The sequence below is a fragment of the Opisthocomus hoazin genome, chromosome 1 (genome assembly GCF_030867145.1).
Source record: "Opisthocomus hoazin isolate bOpiHoa1 chromosome 1, bOpiHoa1.hap1, whole genome shotgun sequence".
Classification (NCBI taxonomy): domain Eukaryota; kingdom Metazoa; phylum Chordata; class Aves; order Opisthocomiformes; family Opisthocomidae; genus Opisthocomus; species Opisthocomus hoazin.
The window spans coordinates 137219313-137238068 of NC_134414.1; the positions used below are offsets into that span (position 1 = coordinate 137219313).

Sequence of the window (18756 nt, forward strand, 5' to 3'; positions counted from 1 at the left end):
GGACCGGCGGGGCTCGCGGGTGGGAGGTGCTCCCGGCAAGCCCTGCGCGTTTCCCGCCGCCGCGTCTCCATGGTAACGGCCGGGAGCCGCGCGGCGTGGCCTGGCGCCGTCATGGCGGAGCCCAGCGCGGCGGTGAGTGACCCGGGGGGTCAGGGGGGCTCCGGGCCCTCCCCGCCACACGGCGCTGAAGCCCCGTTTTTCTGCTTCTCCTTAGGAGCAGCGCTGGCTGCAGGCGGCTCGGGACTTCGCCCGCCGAGCGCTGCCGGCCTGCGAAGGGCCTGGTGGGCCAGAGCCGCAGCCGCTGGACGCGGTGCTGCGGTGCCTGCGGAGCGCGGGCGGCGGGGACCTACCGCTCGGTTACAGGTGACCGCGGGGCGGAGAGGGGACGACAGCAGGGACGGGGAGGCGGCAGGAGGGGGGTGGGGGGCGGGATGTCCCTTTGGGCCTGGTTCCGGCGGGGTCGCGGCCTCCCCGGCCCGTTCCACCGTGCAGGGCCCGGCTGCAGGCCCCGGGCCGGGGAAGCGGAGCTGGCGGTGTCCTCCCGGGAGCTCAACAAGAGCAGCAGCAGCAGCCGCCGCCGGCGGGCGGGCGAGCGCCGCGGGTCCGTGTGCGATGCCTGGCCCGCCCGGATGCGGGCTGTGGGAGGGATGTTGTCGAAGACGGGTAACCGCATGCGTTTTCTTGGCTGCGATGCGCCCCCGGCCGCCCTTGCGGTATGATTAAGCACCGTATCCGCTCGTCTGCGGTAGGCAGGGCGTGTAGCCGAAGGCACCTCGCCGAGAGCCAGCCGCTCTGCTGTGCGGTGTTTGCACGGCGGCTTCCCGGATGGAGCCTGCGAGCCTGCTCAGGAGGCTGTTCCTGGGCATGGTCCTGGGTGCTGGCCAGCTGAGGTCTGCCTGCGAGTGTGCGCTCTCACAAAGGGGGAATCTGGGGTACTGTGGTCCGTACTGTACTTGGTAAAAGGCTTTTGGGTGCTTACCGACATGAAAAACACACAGCTTGCTGAGGGAGATCCAGATTAGAAGGTTTGGCTTGTCTGGATATATTTCTGCCTTGCTTCAGTTTAGGATGGGAGAATGTCTATTAAAACCCCTGACACAGCTGGTTTTGGGACAAAGGTGAACTGCAGTTGGTTAGGGACTTGTGGGCTTTAATTCTGTACTAATAGTTAATAAATGTAGATGGTAGGTCTTTCACACCAGCTAAACTGATCTCATCTAAGCCTTTTATTTTTCCGTAGACTATATTTTACGATGTTTAAACCGGAGTTTGGTTTATATTCAGGAGAATTCACATAGAAGAGTTGGAGGTAGTTGACGTTTGCCTTGTACGAGGCCAGTGGTCTGGTTGTGAGCGACATACTATATCCACAGCTAACCAGCAGGCTCTGGAGCACCAGAAGAGGGTCCATTTAGTTCTCAGTATGTGATAACCAGGATCCAGTGTACTGCCATGGTTTTGGTTTCTCCCAAAAAGCAGTCAGCACATATGCTGAAAATGTGAGCAGCACTGTGTTCTCCTTGCAGACCACAGATATCAGTATTATTCCCGGTGCCTTTTTGTCCGTGAGGGTGGAACAGTTTGATGATGTCATTTTCAGATAATCTTCCTCCCCTTCAGATTCTTGCCAAATACACAACATAAGTACCTGCATAAATTTATCTCTTCTGGTATTTATTGCTGATTCAGACTCATCACTTGTCTAGACTGGTTTCTGGCTTTGAACCTTTGATACATGACAAATCAAGTGAAACTCTTAAAATTCGTATTCTGAGTTCGATTATGTCCTGCTACTGAGCAAGTGGGTTTTGTGAATAGAGCTCTGATTTCACAACCTAAAATTGTCAGCGAACCTCACTGGAAACAAGTGCCAAAATGACTAGCTGGAGACCAGTTTGTATACGCTATCTCAGTGTTGATGTTACCACCGACAGATGACTTTCATTAATTCCCTAGCATAGAGAGCCAGGATGTAAACAACAATGATGAATGCTGCCATGATCATATAAACACTGAAAGGCTTAATATCTACTGAGGATGCTGCCTTGTTCTCTCATATTCAGTACCGCGGTCAGTTTAAGTGTGATAGATGCAAAACTGCGGGCAGCTTCTCATGTGGTTGGTTTGATGTTACATCTCCTTCCTCTCCCCAAAGACAGGAGGGCAGATGGAAAGATTCAGGGCTAGCTTGACTGTGTTCTTGTAAGTGAAGGCCTGATCTAAGATTACCGGCTTGCTGCCTCTCAGCTTTGTATTGTGTAAGCTATCCACAGGAGAGAATTTGTTCCAAAACTGTCACAATTTTGATCTAGAGGTTGTTCAGCCTAGCTTTTACTACAGTTCAGCACTTTTTAGCACCAGATGATGGAATTAGTCTGTATTGAACTGTGTTCATTACTGATATGTTGACTGTATTGAGCAGTTGCTGGGGTTTTCTCACAGTCTCTCCCATTCAAGCTAAAAAAGTCTGAACTAATAACTGTTCTCCCTCTCACCTCCCCCCACATGTGTTTGAAAACATTTTCCATTTTATCAACTCTCAGTTACTTTTTTTTTCCCTCCAAGTATTCCACATGCCAGCTCAGGTGACCATAGTAGCAAAGGGTATCTGTTTGCAGAGAGGATGCTCAAGCAGAACATGTTGACTGAGCTGGGATAGGTCCTTGATAAATGCCAGTGAACGGGTTGATTCTTGCCATGTGGTATCGTCAGACCACGCCAATATCTAAAGCTCTGGTGACATAGCTGAGCTTTGTCCACTGCAGTGATCACAGTAATTCCCAAACTTCGCAGACTGAGGTTTTTCTATAGTCGTGCTTTTCTTTTGTTTCCAGTTTCGTCTCCATTTCTGACCTACAGCATCAGCAGTGCGTGCCGTGCTGCAGCCACCTGACCTGGAGCACTAATGAATTTAAAGAATGGGCTCAACAAGGACAAAGTGTTTTACCCATGCAGAGCGCTTTGCCGAGGGCTTATCTGATCTTGGTTGGCTATATAACAGATGGAAGGCAAGAGGACAAAGAGAAGTTGGTAGATGGTTGCCTATACCTGAAAGACAATACTGGGATAATTCCGTGTGAGGTATGTCCTCAGTCTGAGGGATTCTGTGTTTATTCCCACTTCTGGGGCAGTGTCACAGACCACCAGGACCTTCAGATGGTCTGCCAAAGTCTGTAGCAAGAGAAAGAACACGTCTGTGTAACAGGCAGGAAAACAGCAATCTCATATCCCGGAGAGAGGACAGAACATGTCGAATTTGTCGTTGCTAGAAGAACAAATATTGAATGTGCTGGCCTGGAAAGAAAGACAGCCTAATGTACAGTTCTGTTAAATTCTTAAGAGTACGAGGTGGCCTGGGAGACCTGGAGGTCATAGTGCTACCTACTATTTGTTGAATTCCAACTAGTGGAGCAGAAATAACTTTCTGGAGAGTTGTACTGAGTGTTCAGTGATGCACTGATGACATACTTTGAGAAAATAATAGCTTACGTGACAGTGGTATAGCATTAAAGGCCTTCTGAAGGTCATAGCAAGGGGAGTCTAGGTAAGAGGTAACCGCTAGAGTGGTGATGAAAGAGCATGGAGGTTGTGCTTTTCAAGGAAGTGAAGACTTGGAAAAAGTTATATGGTTATGAACTTCTAATTGAAAATACAGGGGAGAAGAAAGCAGGTGAGAATTTTAGAAAAGTAGTCTGAAAATAGCTAAGCCTTGCAGTGAATTATCACCTTGCCGGGAGCGTGCGACTATAACCCAGGAAATGCTAGCTGTAGAGCTCAGCAAATCTGTTCCAGATTTGCATCCAGAAGGACAGAAGTTCTCCATGCAAGATAGGAGAGTGGGCAGAAAACACTGCTCTCGTTTAGTGATGAAGCCCAGCGGCAGAATGAGAGTTTGTGATGTGCATGAAAGGGCAAATTAGTAATGAACGTTGTAAGTAATGCTGAGAAAACATACTGTAAATCATGTCACGCTTTTGTCTCGTTATCTTTTGTCTTAGCTCCTGAATTTTGAACTTGAGTGGCTGGAGTCACTGTTCCTCTTCCCAAGCTGGTCATATATACCGCAGACAGACCAGAGTGCAGCAGGGTACGTGGAAATCTTGGTGGATCCAGTGCCAGTACATCTTCCAAAGGAAGTACCTGACAGCATTCCAGTCACCTACCCAGCATCAGCCGAGCTGCTGCTTACCTCCAGGTAAACACCTGGCATGCTCAGCTCCATCGTAGCACCGCCGCTCTGATTTGGCGGGTACCATAAAGGCCACTGGGCTTAGGAAGAGACAAATTCTGTTTCTGTCACAGGTGGAAGCAGAACAGTGAGTGGTGGAAGTAGAAGTTACACAATAAAGGCACTTTTCATTAATCAGCTGTTTTCCGTGACTTTACTGTTAGTTTTTATTCTGTATTTTGACAAAATAAGACATTTTAATTCTTTCTGGATGCATTTTGGTACTACAGAAAGGACGTGAGGACAAAGTGATGATTCAGCTCTCACTGAGGCTAAAATTCATTCTTGGTTAGGGCAACTTTTTTTTTTTTGAACCTACAGTGAACCAAAAGTACTATTGAAAGTAGTTCTAGATTCTAATATGAAATTAATATACACTACCAGTCAAGTTCTTACCAAGATTGTTGAGATAAAGGTGTCAGTTAAACGCCAGCTGATGAGATGTAAGTTGTCTTTAGTAGAAATAATACTTACAGTATGTGACAGTGTAGCCAATGGAATTGCACATCCCACTGAAGTTGAGAATTTCAGGTTGTGCTCAATCATGTTTTATCTTCTTGAGTAGAGGTTCCTTGGTGTAGTTTAATAATAAAAAAATGTCACCAGTCAGGCTGCTTTAGTTTCTTTTAGTTTGTTTTAGTTGGGTTTGTCTGCCTGTGAGAAACTTAACTGAACCTTAAGTGTTTGATTTAGTTCAACAGGCCTTTCTGAACAAGAAAACTATTTCCATGTTTCAGTGTACCCTCTCAGGCTTTTAACATAAAGCTCCTCTGCTGTTCCCTGATATCTGACCAATTTTCCGTGTTCCTTCTTAAAAATGTTACCAATAAATTGCTGGTACTAATATGTGTGGACATCCTGGTATTTCTTTCAAAAAAAGTCATCAAGTCAGATAATTGTTTATATGTTTTAGAATCAAGAATGTGTTTGTTTGGAGTAAGTTCCATGGTTATATTCAGGTCGAGTAGGAGCTGAAATGAAAATGACAAATGACAAACATTTGTTTGAAATGAAATGGTTTTTTTTGTTGTTTTTTTTTTTCATTTTCTGAAAAGAAAGTTTGAAATGGCAAACAAAAATGACTAAAGAAATGTCACCTCTCTCCTCTCATCTGCTTTCAGTTTTGGTGCTCTTTCACCCTGTGCCAAGTTTGTTAGGAAGTCGCCGTTGTTGCTTTCAGGCCTCATTTGTTCGTAGGCCTAGAGCTTCCACAGTGTCACATTCCACGGGTCTACAAGGCTGATTTCTGTTTTCTGTTGAAGAATAGCTTGTGACTTTTTCTCTTCCCCCCCCCCCCCCCCCCCCCCGCCTTTCATGGTAAAGCTTTTTATAATCTGGTTGTTGGCACAGAACATGTGAATTTCTTCAACACAACCCTGCTGTCTTCAAATATTAAGGTTTTTTAAAATGTCAAAAGGTTTTAGTATATAAAAGTTAAAGTAAGAATTTTATAGCCAAATATTGCTTTGAAAACCTCTCTGAGAGATGGTCCATATTGCCTTGCTGGATCCTTTACTTCCAGAAAGTGCATGCTGTGTATTTGTTCACTTTGCTTTTGAGATACTTTTGAGTTCTTCTTTCATCTCTGATTTCCTTTGTCTCCTCAACTGCCGTCTAGGATTCCATGTAAGAAAAGATCAAAGCTCACTGTGGCAGGTGAATTGGCCAGACTTGGGCCTCTGCTTTGTATTCGCCACAAGACATTCTTCTTCCTGTTTCTGAAGTGCTTCATCTCAGCTGTTTGTGTCCCTGTGCTGGTGCGAGTAAGTCCTTGGAATTTTGCTTACAAATTTGCCATCTGTGTCTGTGTATGTGCTAGTTGATTAATTTTTTGAAGCTTGCCCTTAACTTCCCAGTTTGATTTATTCTTCCTTTTACTAGTGATTCTCTCTCTCTTTTTTTTTTTTTTTAATGCCACGCAGCCTACTCTAGTTCTTGTAGGTAAGGAGTCTAGTTCTATGCCCTGCAGAAATACAGCCCTTCTCCCTCATGCAGTTGCAGTGTCCCTGAACATCTGATAGATATTGCCATTTTGCTAGGAATGTGAGGCAGTCCTCTCGAAGTAAAAGGTTTTTTGGGTGGGGTTATCAGGGTTGGGAGGAATTTTTTTCTGGTGCAGGAGACGCTGATGTCGCTTTTGGTTTCTCTACTGTAGAAGCCCAACCAGCTGGCATGGCATCATACCCTCCGGTTGGGTCACAGGTACACAATAACAGGCCTGAGTATGTCCAACCTGAAGAAATCTGGACAAAGGATGTTTGTCACCAGTGTTTCTTCCTGCCTTCTGCCCTACTGTGCAGAGCAGGTGAGGGAGCAGCCACTGGACAGTGTTTGTCAAGGAGAATCCACTCAGTCTTCTTCTCTTGAGACTGTTGAGCAGCTCAGTGACTCCTTGGAGATGGAAGTTGAAGAGGAGAGGCCAGGATCAACCAAAGAGTCCAAGATCATCTCATATGTGGTAAGGATTTGTAGGGTTAGTCTTCACCCATGTGTGCTTTCGGGTTTCAGCTCCTGCCTTGCAAGGTCTTATTTTCATCACTGATTTATTTCCTTATTGCTCAGGCCTAGGAGTCTCTTACATTCTGGGATTCTCTGCACTCCTATAACTCTTTTTGCTTTCCATTTAGGGAACTGTCACTAAAATACTCAATGTCCAAGCTGGTCTCTTTTTACTGGATAACAAAGTCTGCTTGTGCCTTGCTTATCAGCAGTTGTTGAACTCTGCACGTGGGCTCCGACCAGGAGCATATCTGGAGGTAGGTTGTGAGACTTAGAAGGCGTAAAGCATTGAGTGGAAAAGACTCGGGCACTGGGGATGGCTCGTGAGTGTGTGGGTCAACAGAAGACTACGGGAACTTTGGTATTATTTCAGCAAGTATCTGGAACAAAATCGGGGGTCTTACTGTCTAGGCTTGGTCATGAGAATCAAAAATTATAATTATCTGATTCTTTCCTAAGCAGTGCCAGGTCTCTCAGGCCCATTGGGTTTATAAACAATCCAGTAGAGTGACAGAGAATTTAGGGTGGGGTGATGGTTTTGGGGAATGGTGGCAAACTAGCCATCTCTGAAGTTGTATGTCTGTGTATCTCAGCTCATCGACGTCCACCTCCTGCAGAAGCCTCTGGTATCCTTCCCTTTCATTGTACTTGGTGCTTGCCTGAACAGCACTGTTGTGCTGAAGAGTTTTTCAAGGCTCAGCACCCCTTACCAGCCATCAGCCTCTTCAGGAAATCTCTACTTACAGCTGCTCTTCCGCTACAATCTTGGTATGCCACTCTACCTCTGGCTGGTGAGCCTACTGGAGATGTTTGAGGAGAGGTGAGGACAGCTCTTCTGAAGTCAGGCTATGTGTAAATGTGCTTTGTAGGCTACCTGGGTGACTTCTAGATCAAGGATTCACAAAATTGCTCTGGTTGGATACTAATAGCAGCAGCAATTGCTTGTGGTTTCCTGGTCTAAGCAAGCCATTTGTCTAGATTTCGGATCACGTCCAGTTGCTTGTACCTTGCAGTTGCCCTTATGAGAAAACCCTGTACATTTTTCAAGTGCATGTGCAGTAAGCCCACTGCTCTCAGGAAGCTGCAGCACTCCAGAGCACATGCTCGCATACTCCTGCCTAGGAAGTTTTGTCCTGAAGTACGGAAGCACCGTAGGGATATGTGCCTGCCAATTTGATTTGCTTGGCAAATCAAGGTAGGCACTGAGGCTGGAGCTGGAAACTGCTGCTACAACTATATAACAGCTGATATAAAGGCTCTTGTATCCTGGCTCCTCACACTTCTAGGTGTTCTGAGTGTTGCCAGTAGTGTGAGCATTCGTTTGAGAGTCTCTGTCTTAGCATATTTTCCCACACATGCTTATCTCTGGGTCTTGCAGATGGCTTCCTGCTCTCCCTGACGGCTGTGCTCTGTGCACAGGACAGCTGCGGGCCAGTTTCTGGGTTTACTTCTGGGTTCTGTTAGTGAAAATACTGGTGTTTGTTCTGGAATAGTTATGGTTGATCGTTGTAACTGCTGCCTTGGACTTTAAAAACTAAAATGTATATATTTAATCTCGGGCAGTCAAGTAGTAGTTTATAGAATGCTAAGTCTTCCCGTGCTTTACTGGCACTGTGGAATTTTTACCATGCTTTCCAATAAAACAGCTTCAGTTTTGCCCCAGGAGTGATGCTAGCTATAAGTTTCAGTTTTTATTATCTTTTCCACTTCCTTTAAATGTGATTGCTAAGTCCTTCTACTGCTTGAAAGTCATTCCAGTGGGTTAATTTCTATCTCTTTATATGAGTCCACTTTCTGTTATTAAGTCTTTCTTTGACCGGCAGCGTGATCACTTCCAGGTATTCAACAGCAGTGAGCTACACTTCTGAAAGGAACACAATGCGAGGAAAATATTGGAACAAGAGCTGTCTGTGATTGTTTCTGTCTGGTGATTTTTGCATCCTGTAAAAGAAAGTCAAGCATATCTAACATGAGTGGTCATATCAAGCTTAGCCAAAAAGAATGGAGGTCCGTTTCTGTGGCTTAGAGGGAGATGATGTTTGGGTGGGGTTTTTTGTTCACTTGAGTTTCGAGATTTTGATAGTCTGTCAATTGCTGTATATTTTCCTGTTCCTTGTCTGCTTGCTTGACATAAATCTATATTGCCCTTAAATGTTCCTTTTTTAATCACTTCATGTTCTTTTTGCGCTCTCCTTGACCTACACAGCATGTTTACTCGTAACAAGCAGAAAGAATCACTGACTTAACATGCAAAACTCACTGAGAAGTGAGGGCTGCTAATGCTTCTAACTGTCTTAATTTTTTCAGGTTTTCTTGTTTCTTTGGGCACCGTCGACTGGTGCTTAGCTCTACGCACCGAAACCCTGGAGCCGCTGAGAAGTTCCTTGTCCCCCTTCTGCAAGGTCTGGTACCAGATGGAGAGGAAGCAAGAGATATTTATAATGAAATCCTAGCAAAAATACACCAGTGCCCCCTGCAGAAGGTGAGTAAATGCCCTGTGAGCTGTTTGCTGTTTGTCTGATGGGAAGAAATCCATGTGGTTCATTCTTTCTTTCTTTTTTCTTAGTATTTGACCCTGAACCCCCTGTGCCAGGCCCCATCTCTGTCTGCAGTTTGCCATATGGCAGAACAGAAGAGCTGGGAAGACTTCAGTCCGTCACATCTGCTTTCCCCCTTGGAGGCACAGCACATGGGCACCCAGGAGCTGAATCGCAGACTGGCCTGGTCCTACTGCACACTCTCAGCAGAAAGTTTCCAGCCCCGACTGGTGAGTGTCTAGTTCCCTTTACTGTCTGTGCCTTGAGAGTTCCCAGTTCTTTCCATGCCTTCCAACGCCCTGTCTGATGCATGAGTGTTCCTCCTCTTGGGAAATCACACTGCTTTTCTCACCTGTGGTGTGTTGGACACAGGCTGAATTCGGGCTGCTGCTACGCACACTTCAATTTATGGCCTTCAAAGATGGGAAGTGTTTGATGTTTTTTGCTGCTTCCTTTCTGTTGCAGATACTACTGGGTGTGCTGAGAGTCTCTTCCAGGAGCAGTTCCCTCCAGCTGCAGGACAGGAGCAGCACCCTTCCCTGTGTGATATCCCATAAGGATGGTAGCCCCTTTGCCGATACAGCCCTCTTGGGTATGTCCTACTAAGCTAAATTTGAGAGTGCTGGGCTTTTCCTGTTCGGTCATCCAGCTCCAAAACAAGGAAGAGGAGACTTAGTATGGAGATGCTGAACTGTCACTGCCTGGCCTCGTGACTTTAAAATGAGGAAACTGAGCTTGCTGTTTTTATGTTCTCTTTTTATTAGCTCAGCTCTTTTCTCTGATGTGTTTGCAGGATCACTCTTGCAGGTGGAAAACTACCAGCTCGTAGTGGAGAGATTTCTTCAGACTGATTTTCCCTCCTGGGAGCAGCTGGCAAATCTGGAGCATGTGAGGGAGAAAAAAAACAGGTGAGTCTCTTTATTCAGTGCCCAAGTAAAATCATCATTCTCCAGTTCCACAACTATTCTGGATTGTGCTAAAGCTGCTTATCAGCATGGTATTTCAGTGTTAAAGCAACTGTCCTTTGGGTTTTCAGGAAAGGAGGTCTTTGTCAGCAACAGACCCACCATCTCCATCTTGTTCAGAATACACCCAGCTTGGTAGCTGCCCTCTGCTTCACCCTTTCCCACTGCTCCTGCTGAGTATCTGCGGGGCACTCACCAGGAGTGCTTTTCCTAGATAACTGCTTGTTTCAGAGAGCCACCTGTCAGAAACAGGGAATTTCACTGCTACCGTTTGTCGTTTCAGTGTCTATGTGCAGTTCTACGTTGAGGATGTCCAGGTTCTCCATGCTGCTGAAGGACAAATCCAGAAAGGCCTTAGGAGTGGAAACAGCTCCGCTCTGAGGAAGAAGGATGATGGCAGCTTAACATCTGAGCTGGAAATCCCAAAGGCAAAAGTGCTGAAATTGGAGGATCCCAAGCCGGATACTCACAGAGATGAGAACTGTCAGGGGGGCCAGAGCAGCACCGGAAGAACCAGCTGTGTATCTCACCTATTCTTGGTTACCCAGAAAGAGGGTCTTATGTTACGCAATTACCAACTACCCAGAGAAGAAGGTGGAGAAGGACAGGAGCTGCAGCGCAGTTTCCAAGCCACGGTGCTGTGGCTGGGCAGACCTCAGCTCTGGAGCCACCCCAGAGAAATTGCGAATCTACCGGAGCTGGAGGAGACCAGCTGTGATGGAGAAGAGGGCATGACACGGCAAGAAGTGAGGCAGGAGGCAGCTTTAGGGGGTGGCTTGATAAAGCTGGGAGCTGGCTCCTCAGGGAGCTTGTGTGATAATTAAGGATCTAGATTCCTAATCAATGAGAGAGTGATTTTTGTCTTGGTTATCCTTGATGATGCTAACCTTACTTCTCAAGCAAGACATCCTCTGCTGGGCTTGCTCTCTTCTTGCTGTGTTTTTCATTTGCTACCTTTTTCCTAACATTTCTCATCACCTTTTCTCTCTCCCCTCCCCTGCCAGGCACTACTGCTCTTCATGGGGAAGTCTCTACGATGGTTTCCATTTCTGCACCTGGATGGGCTGTATCGCTTCATTGTGCCCCACTGCTCGGTAAGAGAGAGCTTGTCTTGCTGTTTTCTGTTGGAGACTTTTCACTGGACTACATGTGGGAGTCGAGGAGTCAGAGGGTGACTAAGGTCTTTTCAAGGCTTGGAATTTCCATCCGTCCTGCCAAGGAACTGTTTCAGTTCTGTGTTTGGTTAAAATTCTCAGAGCTCTGAGTTCAGTGAATTATCTTTTTTTTCTTTAAACCATTGTTCTTCAGTGGCTATTTTTTACTATATAGCTTTCATCTCCTTCCTCCAATAATCTTCTTTCTTGCCTTACCACCCTTCTCTCAGGACTTGGAAGTATTTGACAAGCTCTGTTTTCCACCTGTGCCAGCAAAGTTCCTGAGCAGGTCATCCTGCCCCCTGTGTCTTCCTGTCCAAGATACCTGGTACTTACAGCATCAGACGTGGATCTCCTGTCTGACTGAGAACCAGGTATGCAGTGTCTTATTGCTCTGGGCTTTCCCAGGCAACCTGTAGATCTCTCCAGAGCTAGCTCAGAAAATTATCAGTGAAGAATGTCTTGTGGATGAGACTGTTCTGCTCCAAGATCCGTCAGAGGCTGCTGCTGGGCTTCACATTTTCCTGCCTCAGAAGTAATCTGGGGAGGAAGCATCAGTTGTTTAGTGTAGCTGTGAGCAGGCAGAGCTTGTCTTTACTATTCTGGCTGGGGATAGCTATGAACTGCAATCCATCTGAGTCCCTGTCTCCCCTACTTCTAGCTGGCAGCCAGGTCAGTGCTGACAGGCGTGGACCAGAGAATTTCCTCCATTCCAGAAGTACTTAGCAACAGGTACGCTGGTCTGCCCCGAATTAGCTGTGACTGTGTCTTAGGGAATGGGTCTGCCTTTGTCTTTACTGGAGACGGTACTACATTAAACAGTGATGAATTATCCACCCTAGGAATATGGGTTGGAAATCTTCCTGTCTGCAAGTAGTCCAGACTGACTCCATCCTGTTTATCAAAGTTAACGGGATTGCAGGTGATAAAACTGCAAAATAGTGTCCAGAAAAGGTTTGAGCTACTAATGGTGTGGACTAGGTTCCAAAGGTCTCTGCTAAATTCCTGTCAGAATTGGAAACAGATGCAGCAGGGAAATGAGGCTGAATGTGTTAGGGTTGGGGGGGGAGGTTATTGTTTTAGCATAACTTGCTCAAATAGTGGGGTTAGAAGCCTTTCTGTTCAAAGCATGTTTAATCTGGGGTGATAAGCACACACACTGAAATCTTCACCAGTGCCTTATGGTAAACTGAGTTTTTCTTTGGCTTCTTCTTCTAATTAAGAAAACAATTAGGAGTTAAGCAGCTAGGAATGCCGTGACGCCCCTCTCTTTTTCTTCTTCACTGCTGAGCCTGAAGAAGCAGAAAGTGAGTTAAAGAGGCCTCTTGTCCCTGGGTGGGCTATGCTGTGGCAAGCTGCTGTTAATCCAGCAGCTCAGGTGCTCAAGGACAGGTTCCCCTGAAGCCAGACTCAAGCAACAGCACTCCATTTCACCCTGTCCTTTGTGGACTCCTTCTTGGAGTCGGGCCTTCTTTTGCACTCTTTGTCTTCAGGCAGGACAGAAATCCTGGTCTGCTCTCAGTTTCACAGGTTCCCTTGTTTCTTTCTCTGGTGAGATAGTGGAGAGGACCTTGTGTGCCTCTCCCAAGAACGAGAAGCCATCTGTGACTCTCGGCCTTCAAAAGCAGAAAGGTAAGATTGTGGCAGCCTGTCGGGTAACCACGGATTGATTCTTGCTGCTTTCAGTTTCAGAGAGACAGTGCACTTGGCTAACTGTGCTCCTGCACCTGAGAATAGTGGAAGTATGCCAGGATGTTTCATCCCATTGCATGTCAGAGGTCTGGGAAACTGTACACTGCATGTGTGTTGGGGATGGGAGTGGGAATACTGTACCCGGAAAATCTGTGAGGTGGAACAGTGATAGCTCCATTGTGATGGGAGGGAAAACACCTCTAGCAGATTCGGCTCAGTGACAGACGATGCTACCTGTGTGTGAGCTCATGGTGTGTGTGGTTCTGTGCCTCCTCAGGGAGCCTGCTAGCCAGCGATCACAGCGTGAAGCTCAGCATCGCAGTTGCTCCAGGCTCCCCTGTTGTTGTGGACATTTACATTGCTGCCACCTATCTGCAGCACCTCTGGGGTTTGCTACCTGGAGCCAAGATCCTGGTCCAGAACTTGGAACGCAAAATCTCAAGGTATCCCTATCTTTAGAACTCTGATCTGGGCCCCAGCTCTCACCTTTCTTACTGTCTTTGAAATCATCTCTGAATCTTTCCTCTGGTGGACATTCCTCTTCCCTTGCCCATGCCTTTGTGTCTCCCAGTCCATCACTATACGTGATTTTTCTACCACGTTACAGATGAAGACCAGCCTATCCATGCCAAGAAAAATGAGCAGTTTGGTTTCTACGAGCTCTTTTTGACACCTGCTCTTTCGTATTGCAGATTCCATAATGTTTATTGCACCTACATTGCCTCCAGCTGTGTAAACATCATATCGCTGCCAGCTTCTCACCTGCCTTTTCCTTCAAGGTGAGTCCAGCGTCTGTTCCCACTGTACAGTGTCCCAAGAAAGGTTTCTGTGTTCCAAGCTTCTAACATTCCTGTTTCTTGCTAGTTCTGCAGGAGAAGCCTCATCCCCCTTGCTAGTGTTTCTATCCAGCTTGCAACCGCACCTGCAACACCTGCCCCAGGCCCGGATTTTGTGCCACTTGTCCTGTGTGCTGACTCTGTCCCTGCAGTGGGTTTGCTCACTTTGCAGCAGCATCTTCAGAGAGGTATTCAAGCTTCCACAGAGACAATTTGTGAGGAGTCTTGCAGATTTTCTACTCTGACACACCTTATGCTACCATGTAGAAGGAGTGAGAGTTCCTATCCCAATTCCAAAACCTCTTTTTCCAGTGTCTGAAAAGGACTTGATTAGAAATATGTGTCTGCTGGCAGGCAGGCCAGCAGCTAGGACGGGGTGAAGTGAGGACGCTGAGAGGGAGAATCCTGCTCTGCTAATGCTCTGCTTTTCCCCTCTTCACTGCTGTTGGGGTTCAGCACCTCGCAGCGGCTGATTTTTCTTCCCACACAAACTCTCCCCAAGACACTCACTGGAAATGCAGTGAAGTTCTTTAATGCTTTGCATACTTAATTAAGGGAGGGTTAAAAGAAGCAGTGGTCCTTCTCCTTCTCTCTCTTCTACCCAGCCATACATAGCTGTAGCTTTGCTGTTCCTTCAGGGGAGGTGCACCCGACACAATCCACCATGTCCATCACACGTAGGAGTGAGGCAAGCCAGTGCACGGTAAGCGCTGCAGAGAATGGGGGTGGGAGAGGTGGGTAGGAGGGAACAAATGACACCACAGAGGGGAGGGGAAAATGAGATGAAGGGTGGGATGTGGACAGAATAGCAAAGATAGGGTTGTCTTTTGCCTTCCCAGATGTGAACAAACCTCCCCCTCTCTTTACCGAAATCCATTGTCTGGGACGTGACCCTTGTGAGGGAGCTGGGCATTGTCCTGGCCTCCCTCCGTGTCTTAGTCTGCCTGCTCTCTCCGTAGGGTGCTGGTGGAGGACGGAACGGGTGAAGCTCTGGTGCTGTGCAGGAACCAGCACGTGGCAGCAGTGCTGGGCCTGAGCCTACCCGAGTGGGAAGCTCTGCAGAACTGTGTGCAGAGCAGGGGCAGAGTGTCCATTCAGCACGGGGAAGCTACTGGCACGGGGGTGAGTGGGTTATTCTGGCAGCAACTGCACCATGCTGGGCTCGAGCCTCAACTGGACTGGATTTCCCTTTGCTGTGGGAAACCTGTGCTGGTGTTCCAGCAGCTCCCTGCCTCCCTCTGCACGTTCATGGGCAACACACCCTTTCCTTCCTCAGTGTGTAGAGGAACCTGAGGATCTCATTGCCTGCTACCTAAGGAGCCTGTGCAGGAGCCCTCTCATCTGTCGCCCTATCCTGCTGGATTTCAGCCTAGACAGGAAGCCCTCCAAGATCCTGCAGCCTGGTGAGCAAGCACTGTTGACTTCTGTAATACTTTGTGTGGGAAGGAAGGGAGGAGCCGTCTCGGCAGGCTGGGAGAGCTGCCTTCACTGCCCACAAAGCAAGATAGATCTCTGGAGGATTTCCATGGAATTGTGAACTCTCTAGTGTAGAGCTAAGATGTGTCTTAGCAGAACCAAGGTTACAGAAATACAGAAATAATATTATAGAAGTCACTATATACAACAATGCGATACGTCAGTTTTTCTACTTTACATAGAAGCATAAAAACAGTACGGAATTGTCCTTGTAGTTGTGCTGAACAACTTGGAGCTTCTCCATACAAATTTTATATACAGTTCCAGGAAAACAGATCAGCTAAACAACCAGGACAGTAATTGTTCTGAGGTGTCGGTAAGAGGGGAGGTGCGGGCTGTGTGCGTGTGTGTGGTAGTGGTGGTGGGAGAGACCATGTTTTATTAGCATCTCTCTTTTGCCCTACCATCCCCCATACTAAGGTGCAGGTTTATTTCTGTGGGCTGCCTCTTACACACAAAGCTCTCTGTTTTAGAGCAAAGTTCCCAGTCCTTGGATGGGATGGGGTTCTGGCCAGCCAGAGTTACAGTGCAGACCTCTCATATCAGGTGGGTTTTGGCTTTAGACAGCACAGCAGGTAGAGTCAAGACTAGGCCTGAAAATGCTCACTATGACCACAGCATTTAAAGCACTGAAGGATGCTTTGCTGTGGAGGCGTTATCTTTTGGCTGTCATATAACACACTAAGGCCAGGTTGCTGAGCATGATAGAAGATAGAAAGCTCAGTGCATCAGTTTACATGAGCAGCACATAGTTCCCAGCATTTCCCAGCATTTCACAGCGCAGAATGTCTGTTTCCTCCAAGCTGGAGGGATGCTGGCCAAAGGCATTCATCTGCTGACATCCTGGATTCATTAATCATGCTGCCCTTTGAGGTTTAGCAGATGCCAAGCAGCTGCTGCAAGGCCTTCCCTCCCCCAGCAACTTCTACAGCTGCGTGCTAGAACAGAGCAGGAGCCCTGCACTGAGTTGTTACACGCTGTGTCTTTCCCCTTCAGCTCCACTGCAGCTGAGAAATTTTCGGTGCGGTGAAGTGGAGTTTGTGTCGCAAGTGGGACCTCGGCTGAGCCTGCTGTGCCTGAATGTGGAGGAAGTGGAACAAGACGCCTTAAGCTATCTGAACAGCGAGAGGATTAGGAGGACATCAACTCACTGCCGAGTGGGAGCCACTGCTTAAATCTCTCTCAGTGGGAGAAGAATTATGGAAATACCTACTGGGATTGGGAGCTTTTTTTAATCTCCGTTCCAGTGGGAGCCACGGGCCTGTGAGCACAGGGTGCAGGGTGCAACCAAGAATCTGCTGTGACTTGTGGAATTCCTGAATGGTCGTTCTGGACCATTGCCACCAGTGATACTGGGCTACGTTTTGGAAGAGAGGTGTTCAGTATTTCCTCCGTCATAGCGGTTGCCTTGGGCCTAGGGCACACAATGTATTTATTTTATGTGGTAGTATCTACTAAATAAAGCTGTTAAAATACAGTTTAAACAACACTATCTGTTTTAGTATTAGGGTTTATTTGCTATATGGGGAATGAGACAGAACGTAGATCCTTGGTTTATGAGCCAGAGCCAAGGATTTTGCAGATCATTGGCTGTTTTCATGCGAAACTGTACAGTTTCTGCAGGGGATAGTCTTCTTAACCCAATTTAAGTTATTAAAATGGTGTTTTTAAAGCACTTCCTTCCTCCAAGAAGAGAAGGGAAGTAAATAAGTTACTGTGGGGAGACTAAATCATGGTACTAAATCACAGGATTATACGAGCATTGTTTTGCAGCTTGAACAGTGGCCTGAACGTTACGTGGGGCTGTTAACGAGGAAAGCAGCGAGCTGTGATACAGACTCACACCATGCTACAGGCTTGCCCATCTGTTCCTGCTTAGGAGGGGGATGGCTGCAATGGCACGTGCCAGTGCGCTGGCAGATGCCACCATTCAGCAAATCTCTGAGACTCCGTCATAAAAGAGGTTGCCAAGACAGCTTAAAGCGAAGGTCTGTGCAAGGTGTGCTGTGACAGTCCTTTTTTTTTTGTAGGTGCTTTCTGCAAAATGGTAAAGGTGTTGCTAAAGTTTACTCCCCATCCTCCCCAAAGAAAAGAAGACAAAAAAAACCCAAAATAAACTGTCAACCTGAGGAAAATGTTGACTGGAAGTGATGTAAGATGCAGACCTCAAAATCTGATTAAGAAGTGCAACTGAAAGTAGTCCTGTAATATGAGTAGCACAGTAACAGACAGTGCTACAGAAATAGATAGGAAGTGCCAGATAACAGCCTAACTTAAAAACAAAAAAAAGGCAAATTTGTTTCTGTAGTTATATCTGCGTTTAATAACTGTGTCTACTTCTAAATTTGAACTTTCCAGTAGTATGTTACTAGTCTCCCTCTTTTTCTCCTCATTATTTATGTCAGTCTTCTGTCTGCTGCCACACTTACTACTCTCCTGTTCTTCTTTTATTTCACATTACATATGCAATCATCAGTCCTCATACATGACTTTAGACACGCTGTTTGCCTTTGCTAGGTTGAAGACCTAACACTTCCTCCAAGCACCTTAGCTGTTTTCTAACCCATCGCTGTTTAGCGTATCTTTTTCAGAAGGGGAGTAAAAATATAGTTTTCTGAGAAGACTGGACAGATTAACTGGCTGTTTTATTTACAGTTTGATTAGTACATTCAGAGAATCGCAAGATGTGAGATGGCCAAATCAAATCTGTTTGGGGGGAATTAAGGCTTGTTTGCTTTTAGTGCTCTGAGTTGGAAGGACATACGGCAGGAAACCCTTTTCCTGTTTGTCTCTGAGCTGCTGCCCCTGATCAGAGTTCTGGTCACTGGGTTACTTCAGACAAGAAAACACATCTCATTCCTGTGATCAGAATTTTCAGTTATTTATGCAGCTCTCCTTAACACATTCGTCGCTCTCTTTCTGAAGCAAAAGTATCCTGGAGTTGGGGTGGGTCAGAAATAATAATACAAGAGAGAAATCAGCTGGCTTGATGTTTGTGCTACTACGTGCTCTGGAACTGGAAGGAGCCCTGAAAGTTCTCAGCCCAAGAGGGGAGAGAGCATGAAGTGTGTCCTGCCGTCAGGGTAGCTGTGTAACACAGGTAGCTGTGTGACTGTTCTGCACGGAAAGACAGAGACGTTCCTTTTAGCTGATTTTCTGTAGCTCTCCACCACCCGAAGCCAAAGCTGCTGAATACTAAAGGCAGTTGTCCTGTGCTTTGACTGTCTAGGGCCCTCCTCGTTCCAGGTCTAGGTGGGATTACTCAGGCTAGCAGCTCCCTCAAGCCCAGTTTGAGATATCCTGACTGGGTGCTGTGGGCCGAAGGTGCTGCACGGCGCAGTGGAGTTGTCTGAGCCCAGGGGTGCAGGC

At 46.9% G+C, this 18756-nt stretch overlaps 1 protein-coding gene across 2 annotated transcripts; it reads left to right on the plus strand.

The window, feature by feature from the left end:
* The first annotated feature begins 67 nt into the window (after window positions 1–67).
* On the plus strand, window positions 68–18688 carry CTC1 (CST telomere replication complex component 1). Of its 2 annotated transcripts, XM_075437504.1 has the most exons (24): window positions 68–132; window positions 215–363; window positions 2835–3081; window positions 3999–4195; window positions 5847–5991; window positions 6384–6686; window positions 6856–6984; window positions 7321–7547; window positions 9035–9209; window positions 9294–9494; window positions 9730–9856; window positions 10058–10172; window positions 10513–10975; window positions 11234–11323; window positions 11614–11757; window positions 12045–12115; window positions 12906–13015; window positions 13353–13518; window positions 13768–13854; window positions 13940–14099; window positions 14550–14614; window positions 14871–15033; window positions 15188–15314; window positions 16384–18688. In XM_075437504.1, the coding sequence occupies exons 1-24, from the start codon at window positions 70–72 to the stop codon at window positions 16560–16562; spliced, it is 3903 nt and encodes a 1300-aa protein (XP_075293619.1). In that variant the 5' UTR covers window positions 68–69; the 3' UTR covers window positions 16563–18688. The 2 variants fall into 2 exon arrangements, with proteins under 2 accessions (XP_075293619.1, XP_075293625.1); XM_075437510.1 differs by lacking the exons at window positions 14550–14614; window positions 15188–15314; window positions 16384–18688 and having other exon boundaries at window positions 14871–14991.
* The last annotated feature ends 68 nt before the right edge of the window (window positions 18689–18756 follow it).